The 16,281-nt window shown below is 37.7% G+C and overlaps 1 protein-coding gene and 1 long non-coding RNA gene across 2 annotated transcripts in view; one reads left to right on the top strand and one right to left on the bottom strand.

The window, feature by feature from the left end:
* The window catches only part of STPG2 (sperm tail PG-rich repeat containing 2), a 327,077-nt gene extending 320,648 nt beyond the window's left edge, over nucleotides 1–6,429 (bottom strand). The window contains 1 exon segment of the mRNA XM_021101745.1: nucleotides 6,002–6,429. Coding sequence (XP_020957404.1) covers nucleotides 6,002–6,110 — 109 coding nt within the window. The 5' untranslated portion in view covers nucleotides 6,111–6,429.
* The window catches only part of LOC102160109, a 36,011-nt gene continuing 26,171 nt past the window's right edge, over nucleotides 6,442–16,281 (top strand). The window contains exons 1-2 of the long non-coding RNA XR_305112.2: nucleotides 6,442–6,914; nucleotides 8,036–8,127. This is a non-coding gene — a long non-coding RNA (uncharacterized LOC102160109). The remainder of the gene's footprint in view (nucleotides 6,915–8,035; nucleotides 8,128–16,281) is intronic.

The following is a 16,281-nucleotide window of genomic DNA, read 5'->3' as shown; positions in this document are numbered from 1 at the left end:
AAAAAGCAAGGAAGTGACTGCTATAAACATTAGAAGAGTACTTAACTGTTGGAGAAAGGGAAAGGGTGATGATTGAAATGGAAAATTTTTCAATGCTCTTTTACTTGAGTATTCACTTTTTAAGTTGTATATTTATATTTTATGACAGTTTCTGCATAATTATTTCATCTCACAATTAATGGTGTATTTTTTAAAACTTAGGTTCATACAGACACTGAGGTAATGTGAGATAGACATGAAAACTAGGAAAGCAAAGCTCAGGCTAGTTCTGAGGCAGCTGTCATCAGAACATGGCAGAAATTCTAACTGAATCTACCTAAACAAATACAAAAGTAACTGAAAAATACTGAAATTCATATAAAAATGAAAAAAAGACAAGATACCATAGCCTTATGTTTCAAGAAAACCAGTATTCATAAAATCTCCACTGAAGTTTGCCAATATTAATCACATAGAATCTTTCATCAATAGGTTAAAAGTTTATATGAAATACTGAGCTCAAGTAAAACCACAAGAAAATGAAAATGTTTATCCTAATAAGCTCCATAATGGATTTTTCTTTTTTACTCGTAATTGTAGGCCCAGTGCTAGTTAGGGTGACATGCTATCCTGATTAGCCCAGGACACAGGACTTGCATTGCTAAAATCAGGACATTCCTAGATAAACAAGGATGGTTGGTCTCACTATCATACTGCCCTACATGTTAAGCAATAAATATGGAATTGACAGGTGACATGCTAAGCCACACTTTAATCATCCATTCAGCAATACTGAATGTTTTATTATGTGTCAGAGAGAAGCAGTGAGGGTACAATAATGAATAAGCTAAGATCCTGGCCTCAAAGAGGGGCCTCAAATAGTGCCTCAAAAATGCAGGTGAATAAACAAATAATTACATTACAAATAACTAAGGTATAAAATACAGGAAAAGAGGGTTCTGGCCCTTTAGAGTTGGTGGAATGAAAGATAAAAGCTTGATATGGGACATATGAATATATTGACAGGTGACACTGCAACAACAAATGATAAACTGTCAGGCAGAAAGAAGAAATGAAGGATATAGGAGAGGATAAGATTTGAGAAGAAAGAGGTTCAATGTGAGATATAGTAAGCTTGAGGTACCAACAGCAAAAAATAAATCAGACTGGCACGAAGCAATAAAAGTCAGTCTGTTCTCTGAGAAAGCAGGTGGGCAGCATGTGGATAAAGGACAAGTTCTATAGCCACAACTACAGTTACAAAGCAAGAAGGGCACTCTTCACATAAGAGCAACTAACCAGATCTTTGAGACATATACTCATCTTCAGGGACATCAACATTTACAGCAATCACATACATATTTTTTTTCATATTTTTTTATTTTAACTTAAATATAGTTTGTGCTCCCTGAAATGGTCTCCCTAAATTCTGAATGGCTAATAAGATAACATCATTTTTGCTAGCATAAGCTCATAGCCATGAGTATAAGACCATGGACAGCTCATGCTTCTGTGGCAGATAAAACTGCTTCCCATTAAAGAAGAAATTTGGCAAAGAATATATTAAGGAGCCAGTGTCCCCCAGCTTGGACAACTAATATAGAACCAATAGAGATAACCAATATATGCTAACATGGGGTACCATTTATTATGTAAATCAAGCTCAAAAAGCAATGAAATACTCTTTAGCATAAAAAAATGTCAGGAGCCGTCACACTATTAAAAGGACTATGTTTTTTAATCCTATTTTACGAGGCTAGTCATCTATGGGAACAATTTGCTTTAATGAGACAAGACTTGATTGCTTCTCAGATAATTTGTGAGAAAATCAGGAACAGATCTCATTAATCTGGAGTTATCCTCCACTCACAAAATCAGAGCAGCTCAGTCCCTATTCCTTTGAGACTACGAGTCCTGGGTAGAAAAGAGTCCCCCGAATGGACAAAAGCTGAGGCAATGACACTTACGAATTAATGTACAAAGAATTTCCTGAGAAAAATACAAGGGCAATGCACTGGAGGACTGACCAAGCTGGTTACAGTAAGGAGATAATGATAATTAGAAGAGAAAGGCTGGGAATGAAAGAGTATCTACACTTTACTTGTGAGGTTCTTTTGAGGACTCTTTTGTAAATCAAAGTAAAAAGTAAATTACATAAAGTCTCAACATTTGCTCGTTCTATATCATACTCTACAAAATTTACTGTATATTCTTCTGCATAGTCCAGCGTGTTACCAATTTTAAAGAGGGGTAAAGTAGATTGTACCTTGGAAATAGATAATAGTTACTTTTAAATATCTTGCCAGGGAATTCCGTAGAGAAATGACTAAAGAGACAGCTATACCTTCTATTTATTATTATTATTATCACACGTCACTGCCAAGTATTGCTTAAACAGGATTCTACAGGCTGCAGCTGCTCAAGGTTCCCAATATGGAATTTCCTTGTTGCCATCATAGGTCAACTACAAAACAGTAAAAGAAGGGCCTTTCGACACTCTAATTACTGATCTCTTAAGCAGGGGTTACACAAGTCAAGTTATAAGAGTTTTAAATTCTGCCATGTGTAACTCATTAGATTTTTTAACTGTATTTCAAGAATTACTGTTTTTTTTTAATTAAGCACTTATGTATTAAGGTATTGAGCTAGAAACTGAGAACACAGTAGAGATCATGGTTATTGCCCTCAAGTGTCTCACATTTTTGTGAGGCATCCAGGTAAGTAAAGGCATCATTACAAGATAGTATCAAAGTACTTCAAGTCATTAAGGAGTCAAAGAAGAAAGACCTGAGACAGGGTGGAGTCAGAGATACCTTAACTTTACCTGAGGCTCAAAAAATTAGAATAGATTTACAAGGAGATCCTGCTGAATAGCATTGAGAACTTTGTCTAGATACTCTTGTTGCAACAGAACAAAGGGTGGGGGAAAAAATGTAATTGTAATGTATACATGTAAGGATAACCTGACCCCCTTGCTGTACAGTGGGAAAATTTTAAAAAATTAAAAAAAAAAAAATAAGTAGGAATTAGCCAGGTAAAAAAGAGAGAGCTTATTCAGCAAAGATAGCAGCAGGTACAACGGCATAGAGGTGAGTGACCATGAATGTATAGATAATTGAAAGTTGAAATTGCTGATGTGTATGTTAAGTGTTGGTACAGGTGTGAGTGCCTGGAAAGATCAGGTAAAATGAGAGACCACGTCAGGGATCAGATCATGATCCTCACCATGTTAAGGAGTTCGGATTTTAACCTTGGTGTTAAGAGGAATTTTTTAAGCAAATACCATAATTATATCTTAGAAATATCACATTAGCCATAAGACAGAAATTAGATACTGAAGTAGGCGGAAATCAGTAATATATTATTGGTTTATTTCAGAATAGAAATAATAGAGCCCAAAGTAAGTCAAAGGGAGTAAAAGGAGAATAGAAATAATAGAGCCCAAAGTAAGTCAAAGGGAGTAAAAGGAGAAAGGAAACTAGTTTGAAAGGTACTAAGAAAGAACCAATAGGTCTTAATGATCACTGGGAAGAGAAAAGGAAGTTTCTAATAGCTCCAAAGCTTAAAGTTTATAATTGACTGGAGTTCCCGCCATGGCACAAGGGGTTAAGAATTTGACTGCAGCAGCTCTGGTGGCTGTGGAGGTGCAAGTTGAGTTTGATCTCTGTGTATGGGTTAAAAGATTCAGAGTTGCTGCACATGCAGCATAGGTCGAAGCTACAGCTCAGATTCAACCCCTGGCCTGGGAACTTGGATATGCCACAGGTGTGGCCATAAAAAAAATTTTTAAGTTTGTAATTGACTGACAAAAATGTTTTCAGGAGTTCCCGTCGTGGCGCAGTGGTTAACGAATCCGACTAGGAACCATGAGGTTGCGGGTTCGGTCCCTGCCCTTGCTCAGTGGGTTAACCATCCGGCGTTGCCGTGAGCTGTGGTGTAGGTTGCAGACGCGGCTCGGATCCCGCGTTGCTGTGGCTCTGGCGTAGGCCAGTGGCTACAGCTCCGATTCAACCCCTAGCCTGGGAACCTCCATATGCCGCGGGAGCGGCCCAAGAAATAGCAACAAAAACAACAACAACAAAAAGACAAAAGACAAAAAAAAAAAAAAAAAATGTTTTCAAAGGGGCCAGTAACGGTGTGAAAAACGCTAAGTTTAGATATTTGAAATATCAGATGCCAGGAACCACCCAGGTAGACATGTCCAAAAAAAGGAATTGGCAACGCAAAGGCCTTACCATGTGGAGAAAGTTCGTCTTAGAGATATGAATCACCTGTATGTCTAAAGACTGTTCTGGGAGTCACAGAATCAGAAAATAGATAGTGGTTGAAGCTATGGATTTGAATGAGAAAGTAAACATGAGAAGAGCAACATGCAAAGAACTGGTGTAAACAGTTAAGATGTTTATAAAAATAACCTTTAAAGAAGACTATGGAAGGTTGGTTGGAGAGGGAGAAAATGATACCTTGATTCAGCATTTAACCCATGTTTATTAGATCCTAACACGTATCAGGCTGTTCCAAGACAACAGGTGTAAAAAGAACCAGGAAAAAAAAATGATGATGTTACAGATACCGGGGTAAGAAATATTTCTAAAAAGACAGTGGTCATTTGTGTCAAAATAAAATAAGGATTGAAAAGTATTCTAAGTGAAAGTATTTTGGGTGGTCATTGGTAACTAATAGATTGGGAGGGAGTTAATGCTTACAAGTCAGCTGCATTAAATTCGGATATGTAATAAGTTCCAAGGACACTGATATCAACAGCAGATGCTGAAAAGCAGTGAAAGATTAAGATGATGACAAATCTGTATTCCATCCAAAGAAACCTAAATTAACCTAATACCTTAAACTCAACCGTCATGTCAACAGAGTAATGGATCCTGGCACTTGTTTAAAAATACAGAAATAGAGTGGGAATAGGGAAAAATGCAAGCTAACAAGGGAAAAAAACACAATTTGGACAGTACTAAGCCCCACAAAAATTATGAGATTATAAAAAGCAAATTGAAAGTATGTATTAAAAGTTACCCCTAGTCACTAGCTGCAAACAAAAGAGAGCAAATAATTATTTAAATTATCCATTCCCAGAGTTCCCGTCAGGGTTCAGTGGTTAACGAATCCTACTGGGAACCAGGTTTCGGTTCGATCCGTGGCGTTACTCAGTGGGTTAAGGATCTGGAGTTGCAGTGAGCTGGGGTGTAGGTTGCAGAGGCGGCTCAGATCTGGCAGATCCCACGTTGCTGCGGCTCGGGCATGGACCAGTGGCTGCAGCTCCGATTAGACCCCTAGCCTGGGAACCTCCATATGCCACCGGTGCGGCCCTAGAAAAGGCAAAAAGACAAAAATAAATAAATTATCCATTCCCACTACCTCTCAAGAGTATAGCTTTTCTTTACAGAATGTGGGATGAAGGAACTCTTATAAAGTATGTTTAAAGAGAAGATGGGTATGGTCAGATAAGAAACATCTACCAGAAAAAAACACATGGGACTATCTTTAAAAAATATTGCAAAACAAAAATTTTAACGTTATATCTTAGCTAATGAATGTTTCTCTGGTTAGTTAGGAATGGTGTGTGAGGCAGGCAGGATTTCGAAAAAAAAAAAAAAAGACAGAAAGCGGTGAGAAGTACACATGATTTGGAGACTCATAGCCAGATCAAGGAAATCGAAATCCTAGATGTCACCTGTATAATTTAAAGAATGATGTAGACAACCATTGTAGAATCAAAAGTCCTCACCATTGGCTCACTGGCCTTGTGAAATGGGACAAATTTACTGGGTCACTATGCTGTACCACAGAAATTGACACAGCGCTGTAAATCAATTATAATTTTTTAAAGGGACAAATTTATTTTACTAGTTATCATCTGTGAAATAAGGACAGTATCTTCCCTGCCTACTTCATGCTGTTATACTTTTGAAGTGATGCTACTATGCTTTCCTCAGGCACACAGAAGCGGAGCAGGCTGAAAGTGAGGCGCCTGTCACAGAAGGCTTGCCTTTCCCTACCTACATCTTACCTGCTGCCTGCTGCTTCAGGAAAGGTACCTGGTAGGATCCAGGACCCACATGATCCTCAGTGCTGCCACCTTCAGCCAATCTAAGCAAGCGAGGAGCCCGATCGTACATAATGGCGTGGGGTCGGGGAGCGGTGCGCCCGCAATGGTATAAACTAGACGGCCAGCAGAGACGTGGAGCCAAAGGAAGCCGTCAACCATCTCTGGAGCCCCAGGAAGAACTTGCGTTAATGGAGCAGCTACCTTAGAGACTATCGGCCCACTTGCTCATTAGTGTCAGATTTACCCCAGGTTGATTTCTAGCCCTGCAGAAAATTGTTTAGGAGTGAGATGAGCCATCCCACACAACCATCCGTTCACCAACCGCGAGCCAAAGCGCTCATCTTAAGGGACGAGCTTAATGAGGAAACGCCCGCCCCCGTGCTTCCGGTCTTGACTCCGCCCATTTCTCTCCACCCGGAAGTTTCTAGGAGAGAGGTCAAAGCGCATGCGTACCGAGCCGCAAGTCTTCCCCACTAAGCTCCGCCCCGCGCGCTCAGCGTCCTGAAGGAGAGGGCGGGCCTGAGTCTTGGAGCTCCTCCTACTACACCAAGTGCTTTGAATCCTGGGTTCGTCAGAAAAGCTCTAGAAAACGCCCTAGGAGTTAGAGCTAACTTGACCGTGATCCATTTTTCCTTATAGTCAGACGGGACAGCTGGGAAGAAACTATGAAAAACTGTGAAAGAAAGTCTTAGCGCGTTCACCTCCCGCACTCCTACCAGAACTACACTCGCACCCGCAGGGACGAAAGCATCTCTGACTTTATTCGGTAGTAAGTCCAAACGGTGCTAAGAGAAACCCAGGAAGTGGTGGTGACAAGACACTGAGAACTAGGAAGGAGATGAAAAACTCACCAACCGAAGCATTGCAAACACTGGTAAATGAAAGCTGTTTCTGCTGTTAGAGACCCAGGCAACAGCAACACTGACTCATTACTCTGTTTATAAAATAAAGACATTGAGGAAACCCCAAGCTGTTTGTTCAGCAAGTATTCTATCCAGATTCTAATCATCCTAAAGGCTTAAACAGACCCCGTTTATTATGCCTTACCTGCCAATGAGTTATAGTACTTAGAATTGTTCCTACTACAAATTTGTACTTATTGATACTCTGGAGGACAGAGTTTGATACTCAATTCTGTGGGTCATTTATTCTGGCTTAATTGTTCTACATACATTAGAGTCTCCTCCATGCAAGGCTATCTGCTTCTCAAGAATGTTTCTGCATTATCTTTTTTCCTACTCAATAACTAGCTGAGTATTTACTCACTTAAAAAACATTTACTGGCATATACTGTAGGTTCAGTACCATGCTAGGTTATGAGTTACAAAGATTCAAGCAAGTCTTCAACCTAAAGGGTCTTATAGCTACTGGAGAAAGAGACAGGTTCGTCCTTAACAAGATATGAGAAGAGAGACAAATAAAATGATAAGAAAAATATCACAGTACTTTGGATATCCCCTCTTCCTACTAAGAAACTAGATACTCAACTGTATGTTGATCACAGAAAGCAAATTCAGGTCCAGGCCATTTTGCTGTAGGCACTGGTGCAGACGCTTGTATCCTGCCTTTTCATGCCTGCAACAGCTTAGGTTATTCTTTTCTGGGATAGCATTGGATTTGACATTGGAAATAGAAGTGCTAAAGCAGAATTTACCTGCTTCCTGTCTGATTCGACTTTTGTCCACAGTGCCTAACCTACCTTAGACAAAAAGGAGTTTTTTATATGATCTGTCCTAGGTTATTTACACATCTCTAAAGTGAAGTTTGTAAACTTAAGACCTATGTTCCATTTTGGGATAGAACCCAGTAGGGGATGATATGAGAAAAAGAATGGGTAAATGTATAAATGGGTCACTTTGCTGTACAGCAGAAATAGGTACAATATTGTAAATTGATTGTAATTTAAAAAAAAAAATTAAAGAAGACCTCTGTTCCAGCTAGGAATACAGACTTTCTTTACCTTGCCTACCTCCTCAGTGTGTGTTCTTTCCTCAGGGACCTCACAGAGAAGAGTAGCTGACCAGTGGCAGAACTCCAGTGTTTCTGGGTCTCATGACCGAATCCTATCTAAATATCGCACCACTGAGGTACAATCTCCACATTCTTCATAATTTTGTAACATTTGGTCACATAGAATTCTGTATCCCTAACAAAAGGCTTTTCTTTGAAAAAAAATTTAGTGTGACAATCCTTCCTCTATTTCCTCGATAATGGTTGCAGTTCTGTCTACCTTTCCCAGCTATTATTTCCCTCTAATGGTTCAGTAACCAGAATAATACACAGTATTTAAGAATTAGAGAATATTTTTAAATGAGGACAGTAAATCTTTTTCATTCTCTCTCATCATGGTAAATATTTCTTGAATAGAATGAGTGTGGTGCTAAAAATATGAAAATATATTAACACAGAATTGTAATTATATATGAACACAAAATAAAGAATTTAGTTCAGCATTTCAGTTCCTGCAAAATGCTTTTAATGCTAATTAATCACAATCTACAACCATTTCCGAGGAATTAGTAAGAGATGGGAACTATGAACTAAGGTTTATTTGGTTACAAAATTTGGATTCTTTCCCACTAGAATAAACTTTAAAATGAAACTTAAAACTTAAGGGGTAAGAATTCTGCCTTCGGTAGCATTAAATACCTTATAAATATTATAAAACTGAATTGATTTTGAAAATAATTTCAACTCCTTATGATTTACTGGCTTTCCACTGTTTCCTTTTTGGAAAAAAAATCAAGCAATGGTAACAAATCACTGAATGTGTCTCAAAATCAACTGAATATACTCTGTCAGTGTTATTTGAGGTCACCGCATATTGTGCATATTGTAAAGTAATTTGCACTCAGGTTAAAATGGTAAAATTTTTTATTTATATAATAATTTGAAGCTTACAAATTATATTTTATATTCAGTATTATGTTTAATATAAGTTAGTAGTTCTCTAATTTGCAAGCTTAATATGATACTGAAATGTGTTTTAAAAATTACACTATATTACCCAATGACCACCTTTTTCACTTACATGTATGGAGCACGTAGTATGTGCTAGCACTGTGTGAAGCACTTTACATGAATAATCTAAATCATTTCTCACATAAGCCATGAGGTATGCACTATTAACATATTTATTGATATGAGGAGGCTTAAAGCCATTACATTTCTTATTCACCGTCACATGGCTAATGCATAATGCAGCTGGATTTAAAGCTAACCAGTTTGACTCTAGAACCTATTTTCATAGCCATGATGAGGAAAATGCCCTCCAACTGTGCTTCCTTCTCATACTCAACAATCAATCATTTTAAAACATCAATTCTTTATTTGAGGGTGGGGGCATGTTTATTTATTTCTAGAAAAGAAACTCTAGAGGTAGTCTTTCGGGGATGATGTGGTGGCTCCTTGATGGCAGGAAACTCATGTTGCCCCACATCTTGATGTGGGTTCCCATTCTTGAGATCTCCTCCTGGTCCAAAAATTACCTACTGGAGCTCCAGCCATTATTTGCAGCAGGAAGGGAAAATAAAAGTCTTTCCCCCGCTGCCTTTTCAAGGAGACTTCCTAGAAGTAACATGAAAAAATATATGCATACATTTCATTGGCCCAAACTATGTCAGCAGGCACTTCCAGCACTGAAGGAGACTGAGACATAGAGCCTACTTCTAGGTACTGGTTTCTGTTGACGAGAAGGGAGTCATTGTAAAGAAGAGCACCTTTTGGTCTCCTCCACAAGCATCCTTTTGGAAAACTTTCCCCTTCCTTGGTGTCCAGGGTACCCTACTCTCCGCGTTCTCATTATACTTTCTCTTAACAGCACTTACTGCCTCTGTTTTCATCTCATATTTTTCTTTTCTCTCTCATCTTCATCTCTCTTTCTCCCTTGGTAATTTTATTCATCCTCATAAATCATGTTATCTTCTTTGAGATTGAGCCGTTTCCAAGTGTCTGCTTAACACTTAAATATAAGTGATCCACCACCATTTCAAATTAAACATTCTCAAACTTAATTTATTTTTTCTCTGGAAAGCCTGATCATCCTCCTCATCTCCTATTTCTGCTCAGAGGAGCAACATCTAGTGCATAAGGCTTGAAACCTCTTAGACTACTTCTGCTCTTCATGTTGCCACATACAAACAGCTGGCAAGTTCTGTTGTTTCTGCCCCTGTAACCTTTCTGAAATCTACCCTCTCACCTCATTCTTAGGTTGAAACTCTCAACCCTGCTGATTTGGTCTCTTCTAATATCTCCACTGAAATCCATTTTCCAATCTCTGTGTTACAGTTTATCCCACACGGTGCACTTTGGTTAATCTACTGAGTGTGATTTTGAGAATATGATTCTGACTGCTCAGGAGTCTCCTCTTCTTTACTAAAAATATTTGGCACTGGCTGTTTCAAACAATCCAATCTACCCTTTCAATTCTTCCACTACTACCCACTCACATAGGTTAACTTATTGGTCACCTTGTCCTTTCCGTCTCTGCGCATTTATTTAAGGCTTTATCTCTGCGTGGAAACACCTTCCCTTCAGTTGTTATCTATGAAGGCTAAGCTCTGGAGAGGATCCTTTTTTAATTCCTCACAGCATTTAGCATAGCACATTTTAAAGAGTACATTTTTGATGTCTGTTGAATTACTGTTTAAAAGGATGGTAAAATATAAAATGACACACCAGCCAAAAGGTATTGCTTTTGATACTAGCCTAGTACATTAAACTTGATTAAAAGTAACCAATTCTTTAAAATGTTAAAGAACAACAAAGAGTAGTAATTACTCCTTCAGAAAAAGAAAAAGAATGAGGAGTTTCTGTCTTGGCTCAGTGGTTAACGAATCCGACTGGGAACCATGAGGTTGCAGGTTCAATCCCTGGCCTTGCTCAGTGGGTTAAGGATCCAGTGTTGCCATGAGCTGTGGTGTAGATCTCAGACATGGCTCAGATCCCATGTTGCTGTGGCTCTGGCGTAGGCTGGCAGCCTCAGCTGCAATTAGACCCCTAGCCTGGGAACCTCCATATGCCGTGGGAGTGGCCCTAGAAAAGACAAAAAAGAAAAGAAAAAGAATGAACATGATTGTAGTAATTAATTCATCTCCTAAAGGTCCAAGTTTGCTTATAGTTTCTGTTAGCTTTTTTTAAAGTATTATTCTGTCAGGAGAAAAAGAGATCAAAAGAAAAAGCTTGGGAGTTAAGGGAGCCAGCTTTGTAGCAGTAATACCAAGAACCACAGTATTTTCTACTTGTTGGAGTGTGTTATGTCTATGCTGGTAAGCATATCTATACCAGTAAAGTGCCAGTTATTTATATGAAAATATATGTGAGGTCACATATCTAAGTAAAAATATATAGGATCAAGAGAATTAGAAGTAAAGCCACAAACTAGGAGAAAATATTTACAAATTACACATCTAGTAAAAAATTGTTATCCAAAATATACAAAGAATTCTTAAAAACACAAGAAAACAAATGCGATTTAAAATGGGCAAAAATAAAATAAAATTTAAAAAAAAATTAAAATGGGCAAAAGACCTGAACACCTCACCAAGGAACATATGCAGATGTGAAAGCTTATGAAAACAAATTCCACATGTTGTCAGGGAAATGCAAATTAGAACTACAGTAAGATATCGCTGTTTTAGTCAGAGTTCTTTACAGAAACTGAACTGGTAGGATAAACAGAGATATATACAAGGAGATTTATTATTGGAATTGGCTCATGGGGTCATGGAGGCTCACATGTTCCCACAATCTGCTTTCTAAAAGCTGGAGAACCAGGAAAAATGGTGGGATAGTTCGGTATCAGTCCAAAAGCCTGAGAACCAGGGGCATCAGTGGTATAATTGCCAGTCCAAGGTCAGGAGCCTAAGAATCAGGGCACTTGTGTAAACCCTAGAGTCTTAAGGCCCAAGAACCAGGAGCTCTGATGTCCTAGAGCAGGAGAGAATGGACATCCCACCTCAAGAAGGGAGAGTTAATTTACCATTCCTTTACTTTTTTGTTCCATTCAAGCCTCCAGGGGATTGGACTGCTGAGGGCAGATCTTTTTTATTCAGTCAAATGCTAATCTCGTCTAGAAACACATCCACAGACACATTTAGAAATATTGCTTTACCAGCTATCTGGGCATCCCTTAAGCCAGTCAAGTTGACACATAAAGTTAATCATCACACACTACACACTTAGTAGAATGGAGATAGGAAAACCAGACAAGCAAAAAATACTGGATAAAGAATCAGTTAATGACCAGATGATCCAGCAATCCCACTCCCAGGCATATATCCATGAAAAAAAAACCATAATTCAAAAAGAGTCATGCACTCCACTGTTCATCACAGCACTATTTACAATAGCCAAGACATGGAAGCAACCTAAATGTCCATCAACAGAGGCATGGATAAAAAAGATGTGGTGCATATATATACCATGGAACATTACCCAGCCATACAGAGGATGAACTAATGCCATTTGCAGCAATATGGATGGACCTAGCGATTATCATACTAAGTGAAGTTAGACAGCGAAAGAGAAACATCTGATATCACTTATATGTGAAATCCAAATAAAAGGATAGAAAATAACTTATTTGCAGAACAGAAACAGAGTCATAGACTTTGAAAACACACTGATGATTACCGAAGGAGACGATGGACAGGGAGGGATGGACTGGGGGTTTGGGATTGGTACATGCACACTGAGGTATACAGAATGGCTGGAGAACCAGGACTTGCTGTGTAGCACAAAGGACTCTGCCCAATATTCTGTGGTAACCTGTATGGGAAAAGAAACTGAAAAAGAATGAATGTGTGTACATGTATAGCTGAATCAATTTGTTGTACAGTAGAAGTTATCACAACATTGTAAGTCAACTTACTTCAATAAAATGTTAAAAAAGAGAATCAGTTAATGATATCCATTTACCCTATCATATCATTATGATTCTTACAAGTGTAAGAGGATGCTCAATAAGTGTTTATTTAATTAAATTAAATATCTAGGAAGTCCAGTGAAATAATGTGCTTTTAAAAAATTAATTGAGGAATTCCCATCGTGGCGCAATGGTTAATGGATCGATCCAACTAGGAACCATGAGGTTGCGGGTTCGATCCCTGGCCTCGCTCAGTGGGTTAAAGATCCGGCATTGCCATGAGCTGTGGTGTGGGTCACAGACGCAGCTCGGATCTGGCGTTGCTGTGGCTCTGGCGTAGGCCGGAGGCTATAGCTCCAATTAGATCCCTAGCCTGGGAACCTCCATATGCTGCAGGTGCAGCCCTAAAAAGACAAAAGACCAAAATAATAATAATAATAATAATAATAATAATAATAATAATAATTGAAAGAATGAATCAAACACAGGGAATCTGGGAATATAGTAACAAAAATGTGACTTCTCTCCCCTCCAGTACCAATTTTAATATACTTACGTCCCCCCTAAATAAAACAGTTTCTGAGGCCGCTGGGCAGCCAGGTACACGTGAAGGTTTGGGTTCTATGAATGCCCCAGTAGGGAAAATGGGAGGAGAGATGTTTTTTCTTTCTTTTCTATTTTTTTAAAATTTGTTGAGATGTAGTCAATGAGCAGTATGATGAAAGTTACAGGTTTACAACAAAGTGATTCACAATTTTTAAAGGCTATATTCCATTTTTAGTTATTTTTAAGTATTGTCTATATGCCCTGTGGTTGTACACTATATCTTTGTAACTTTTTCATTTTATGCATAATAGCTTGTACCTTTTAAACCCCTTCCTGTATCTTTTCCCCCCACCCCCCACTGGTAACCACTAATTTGTCCTCTACATTGGTGAGTCTGTTTCTTTTTTCTTTTATTCTCTAGCTGTATTTTTTAGATTCTACATGCCAGTATTACACACAGTATTTGTCTTTTTCTGTTTGACTTATTTCACTTAGTATAATACCTTCCAAGTACATCCATGTTGCTGCAAATGGCAAATTTTCAATCTTTGTTCATGGCTGAGTAATAGAATATTCCATTTTGTGTGTGTGTGTGTGTGTGTGTGTGTGTGTGTGTGTGTGTACCACCTCTTCTTGTTCATCTGTTAATGGACACCCAGGTTGCTTCCATATCTTAGCAGTTGTAAATAATGCTGCTGTAAAGATTGGGGTGCATGTGTCTTTTCAAATTAGTGTTTTGCTCCTTTTCAGATGCATACTCAGGAATAGAATTACTGAGTCATATGGTAGTTGCATTTTTAGTTTTTTGAGAAACCTTCATACTGTTTCCACAGTGGCTACACCTGTTTACATTCCCACCAACAATGTTCCCGTTTCTCCAAATCTTCAACCAACATTTGTTATTTGTATATGTTCTGATGATAGCATTTCTGACTGGTATGAGGTGATAGCTCATTGTAGTTTTGATTTGCCTTTCCATGGTTAGTGATATTGAGCATCATTTGATGTGCCTGTTGGCCATCTGAATATCCTCTTTGGAAAAACATTTATTCAGGTCTTCTGCCCATTTTTTAAATCAAGTGTTTGTTCTTTTGATGTTGAGTTGCATGACCTGTTTATATATTTTAGATAACAATCTCTTAGTCATATCAAGAATATGATACCGCATTCAGTAGGTTGTCTGATCATTTTGTTGATGGTTGATGGTTGGTTTCCCTTGCTGTATGAAAGGTTTTAAGCCTAATTAGGTCCAGTTGTTTATTTTTGCTTTTATTTCCTTTGCTTTGGGATACGGATCCAAAAAAAAAATGTTGCTACAATTTATGTCAACAAGCTTTCTGCCTGTGTTTTCCTCTAGGAGTTTTATGTATCCAGACTTACATTTAGGTCTTTAATCCATTTTTCATTTCTTTTTGTATATGGTTTGAGAAAATGTTCTAATTTCATTCTTTGACATGTAGCTGTCCTGTTTTCCCAGCACCACTTATTGAAGAGGGTGTCTTTTCTCCATTGTATGTTCTTGTCCCCCTTTGTTGTAGACTAATTTACTTTAAATGTGTGAGTTTTTATTTCTGAGCTCTCTGTTCCGTTGATATATTCATATGTTTTTGTGCCAGCATGATATTATTTTGATTACTGTAGCTTTCTAGTATAGTCTGAAGGCAAGGAGCTTGGATTCTCCAGCTCTGTTTTTCTTTCTGGAGATTGTTTCAGTGATTTGAGGTCTTTTGAGTTTCCATACAAATTTTAAAATTATTTGTTGTAGCCCTGTGAAAAGTGCCTTTGGTATTTAGACAAGGATTGCATTGAATCTGTAGATTGCCTTAGAGAGTATACTCATTTTAACAATATTAATACTTTCATGAGAGCAGTATATTTTCCTATCTCTTTGTGTTGTCTTCAATTTATTTACTGTCTTAAATAATTTTGAGTACAGGTCTTTTGCCTCCTAGGATTATCCCTATTTTATTATTTTTGATACAGTGGTAAATGGTATTGTTTCCTTAATTTCTCTTCCTGATAGTTTGTTTGTTAATGCGTAGAAATGTAACAAATTTCTGTATATTAATTTACTATCTGGCAACTTCGCAGAATTCATTGATGACCTCTATTAGTTTTCTGATATCAACTTTAAGATTTTCTATGTATAGTATCATGTCATCTGCAAAAAGTGACAGTTTTACTTCTTTCTTTACAATTTGGATTCCTTTTACTTATTTTTATTCCCTGATTGCTGTGACTAAGGCTTCCAAAACTGTGTTGAGCACAAGTGCCAAGAGTAGGTATCCTTGTCTTCTTCCTGATCTTTGAGGAAATGCTTTTAGTTTTTCACCATTGAGTATGATATTAGCTGTGGTTTGTCAAATAGGGCCTTTATTATGTTGAGGTATATTTCCCATATGCCTACTTTCTAGAAAGTTTTTATCATAAATGGGTACTGAATTTTGTCAAAAGCCTTTTCTGCATCTATTGAGATGATCGTATATTTTTTACTCTTCAACTTGTTAATATAGTGTATCACATTGATTGACTTACAGTCTTTTTAAAAATTCCTGTATACCTAGGGTAAATCCCACTTGGTCATAGTGTATGATCCTTAAAATATATTGTTGGATTCAGTTTGCTAATATTTTGTTAAAGATTTTTGCATCTATATTCATCAGTGATATTTACCTTTAATTTTCTTTTTTTATGATATATTTGTGTGCTTTCAGTATCAGGGTAAAAGTGTCCTCATAGGAGTAGAAGCATTTCTTCCCCTGTAATTTTTTGGAGTAGATTGAGAAGGATAGGAGTTTATTCTTCTCTAAATGTTTGGTAGAATTAACCT

The sequence above is a fragment of the Sus scrofa genome, chromosome 8, assembly GCF_000003025.6.
Source record: "Sus scrofa isolate TJ Tabasco breed Duroc chromosome 8, Sscrofa11.1, whole genome shotgun sequence".
Taxonomy (NCBI): Eukaryota; Metazoa; Chordata; class Mammalia; order Artiodactyla; family Suidae; genus Sus; species Sus scrofa.
The sequence above is the reverse complement of the archived record's forward strand: the minus strand, read 5'-3'. Positions and strand labels throughout refer to the sequence as shown.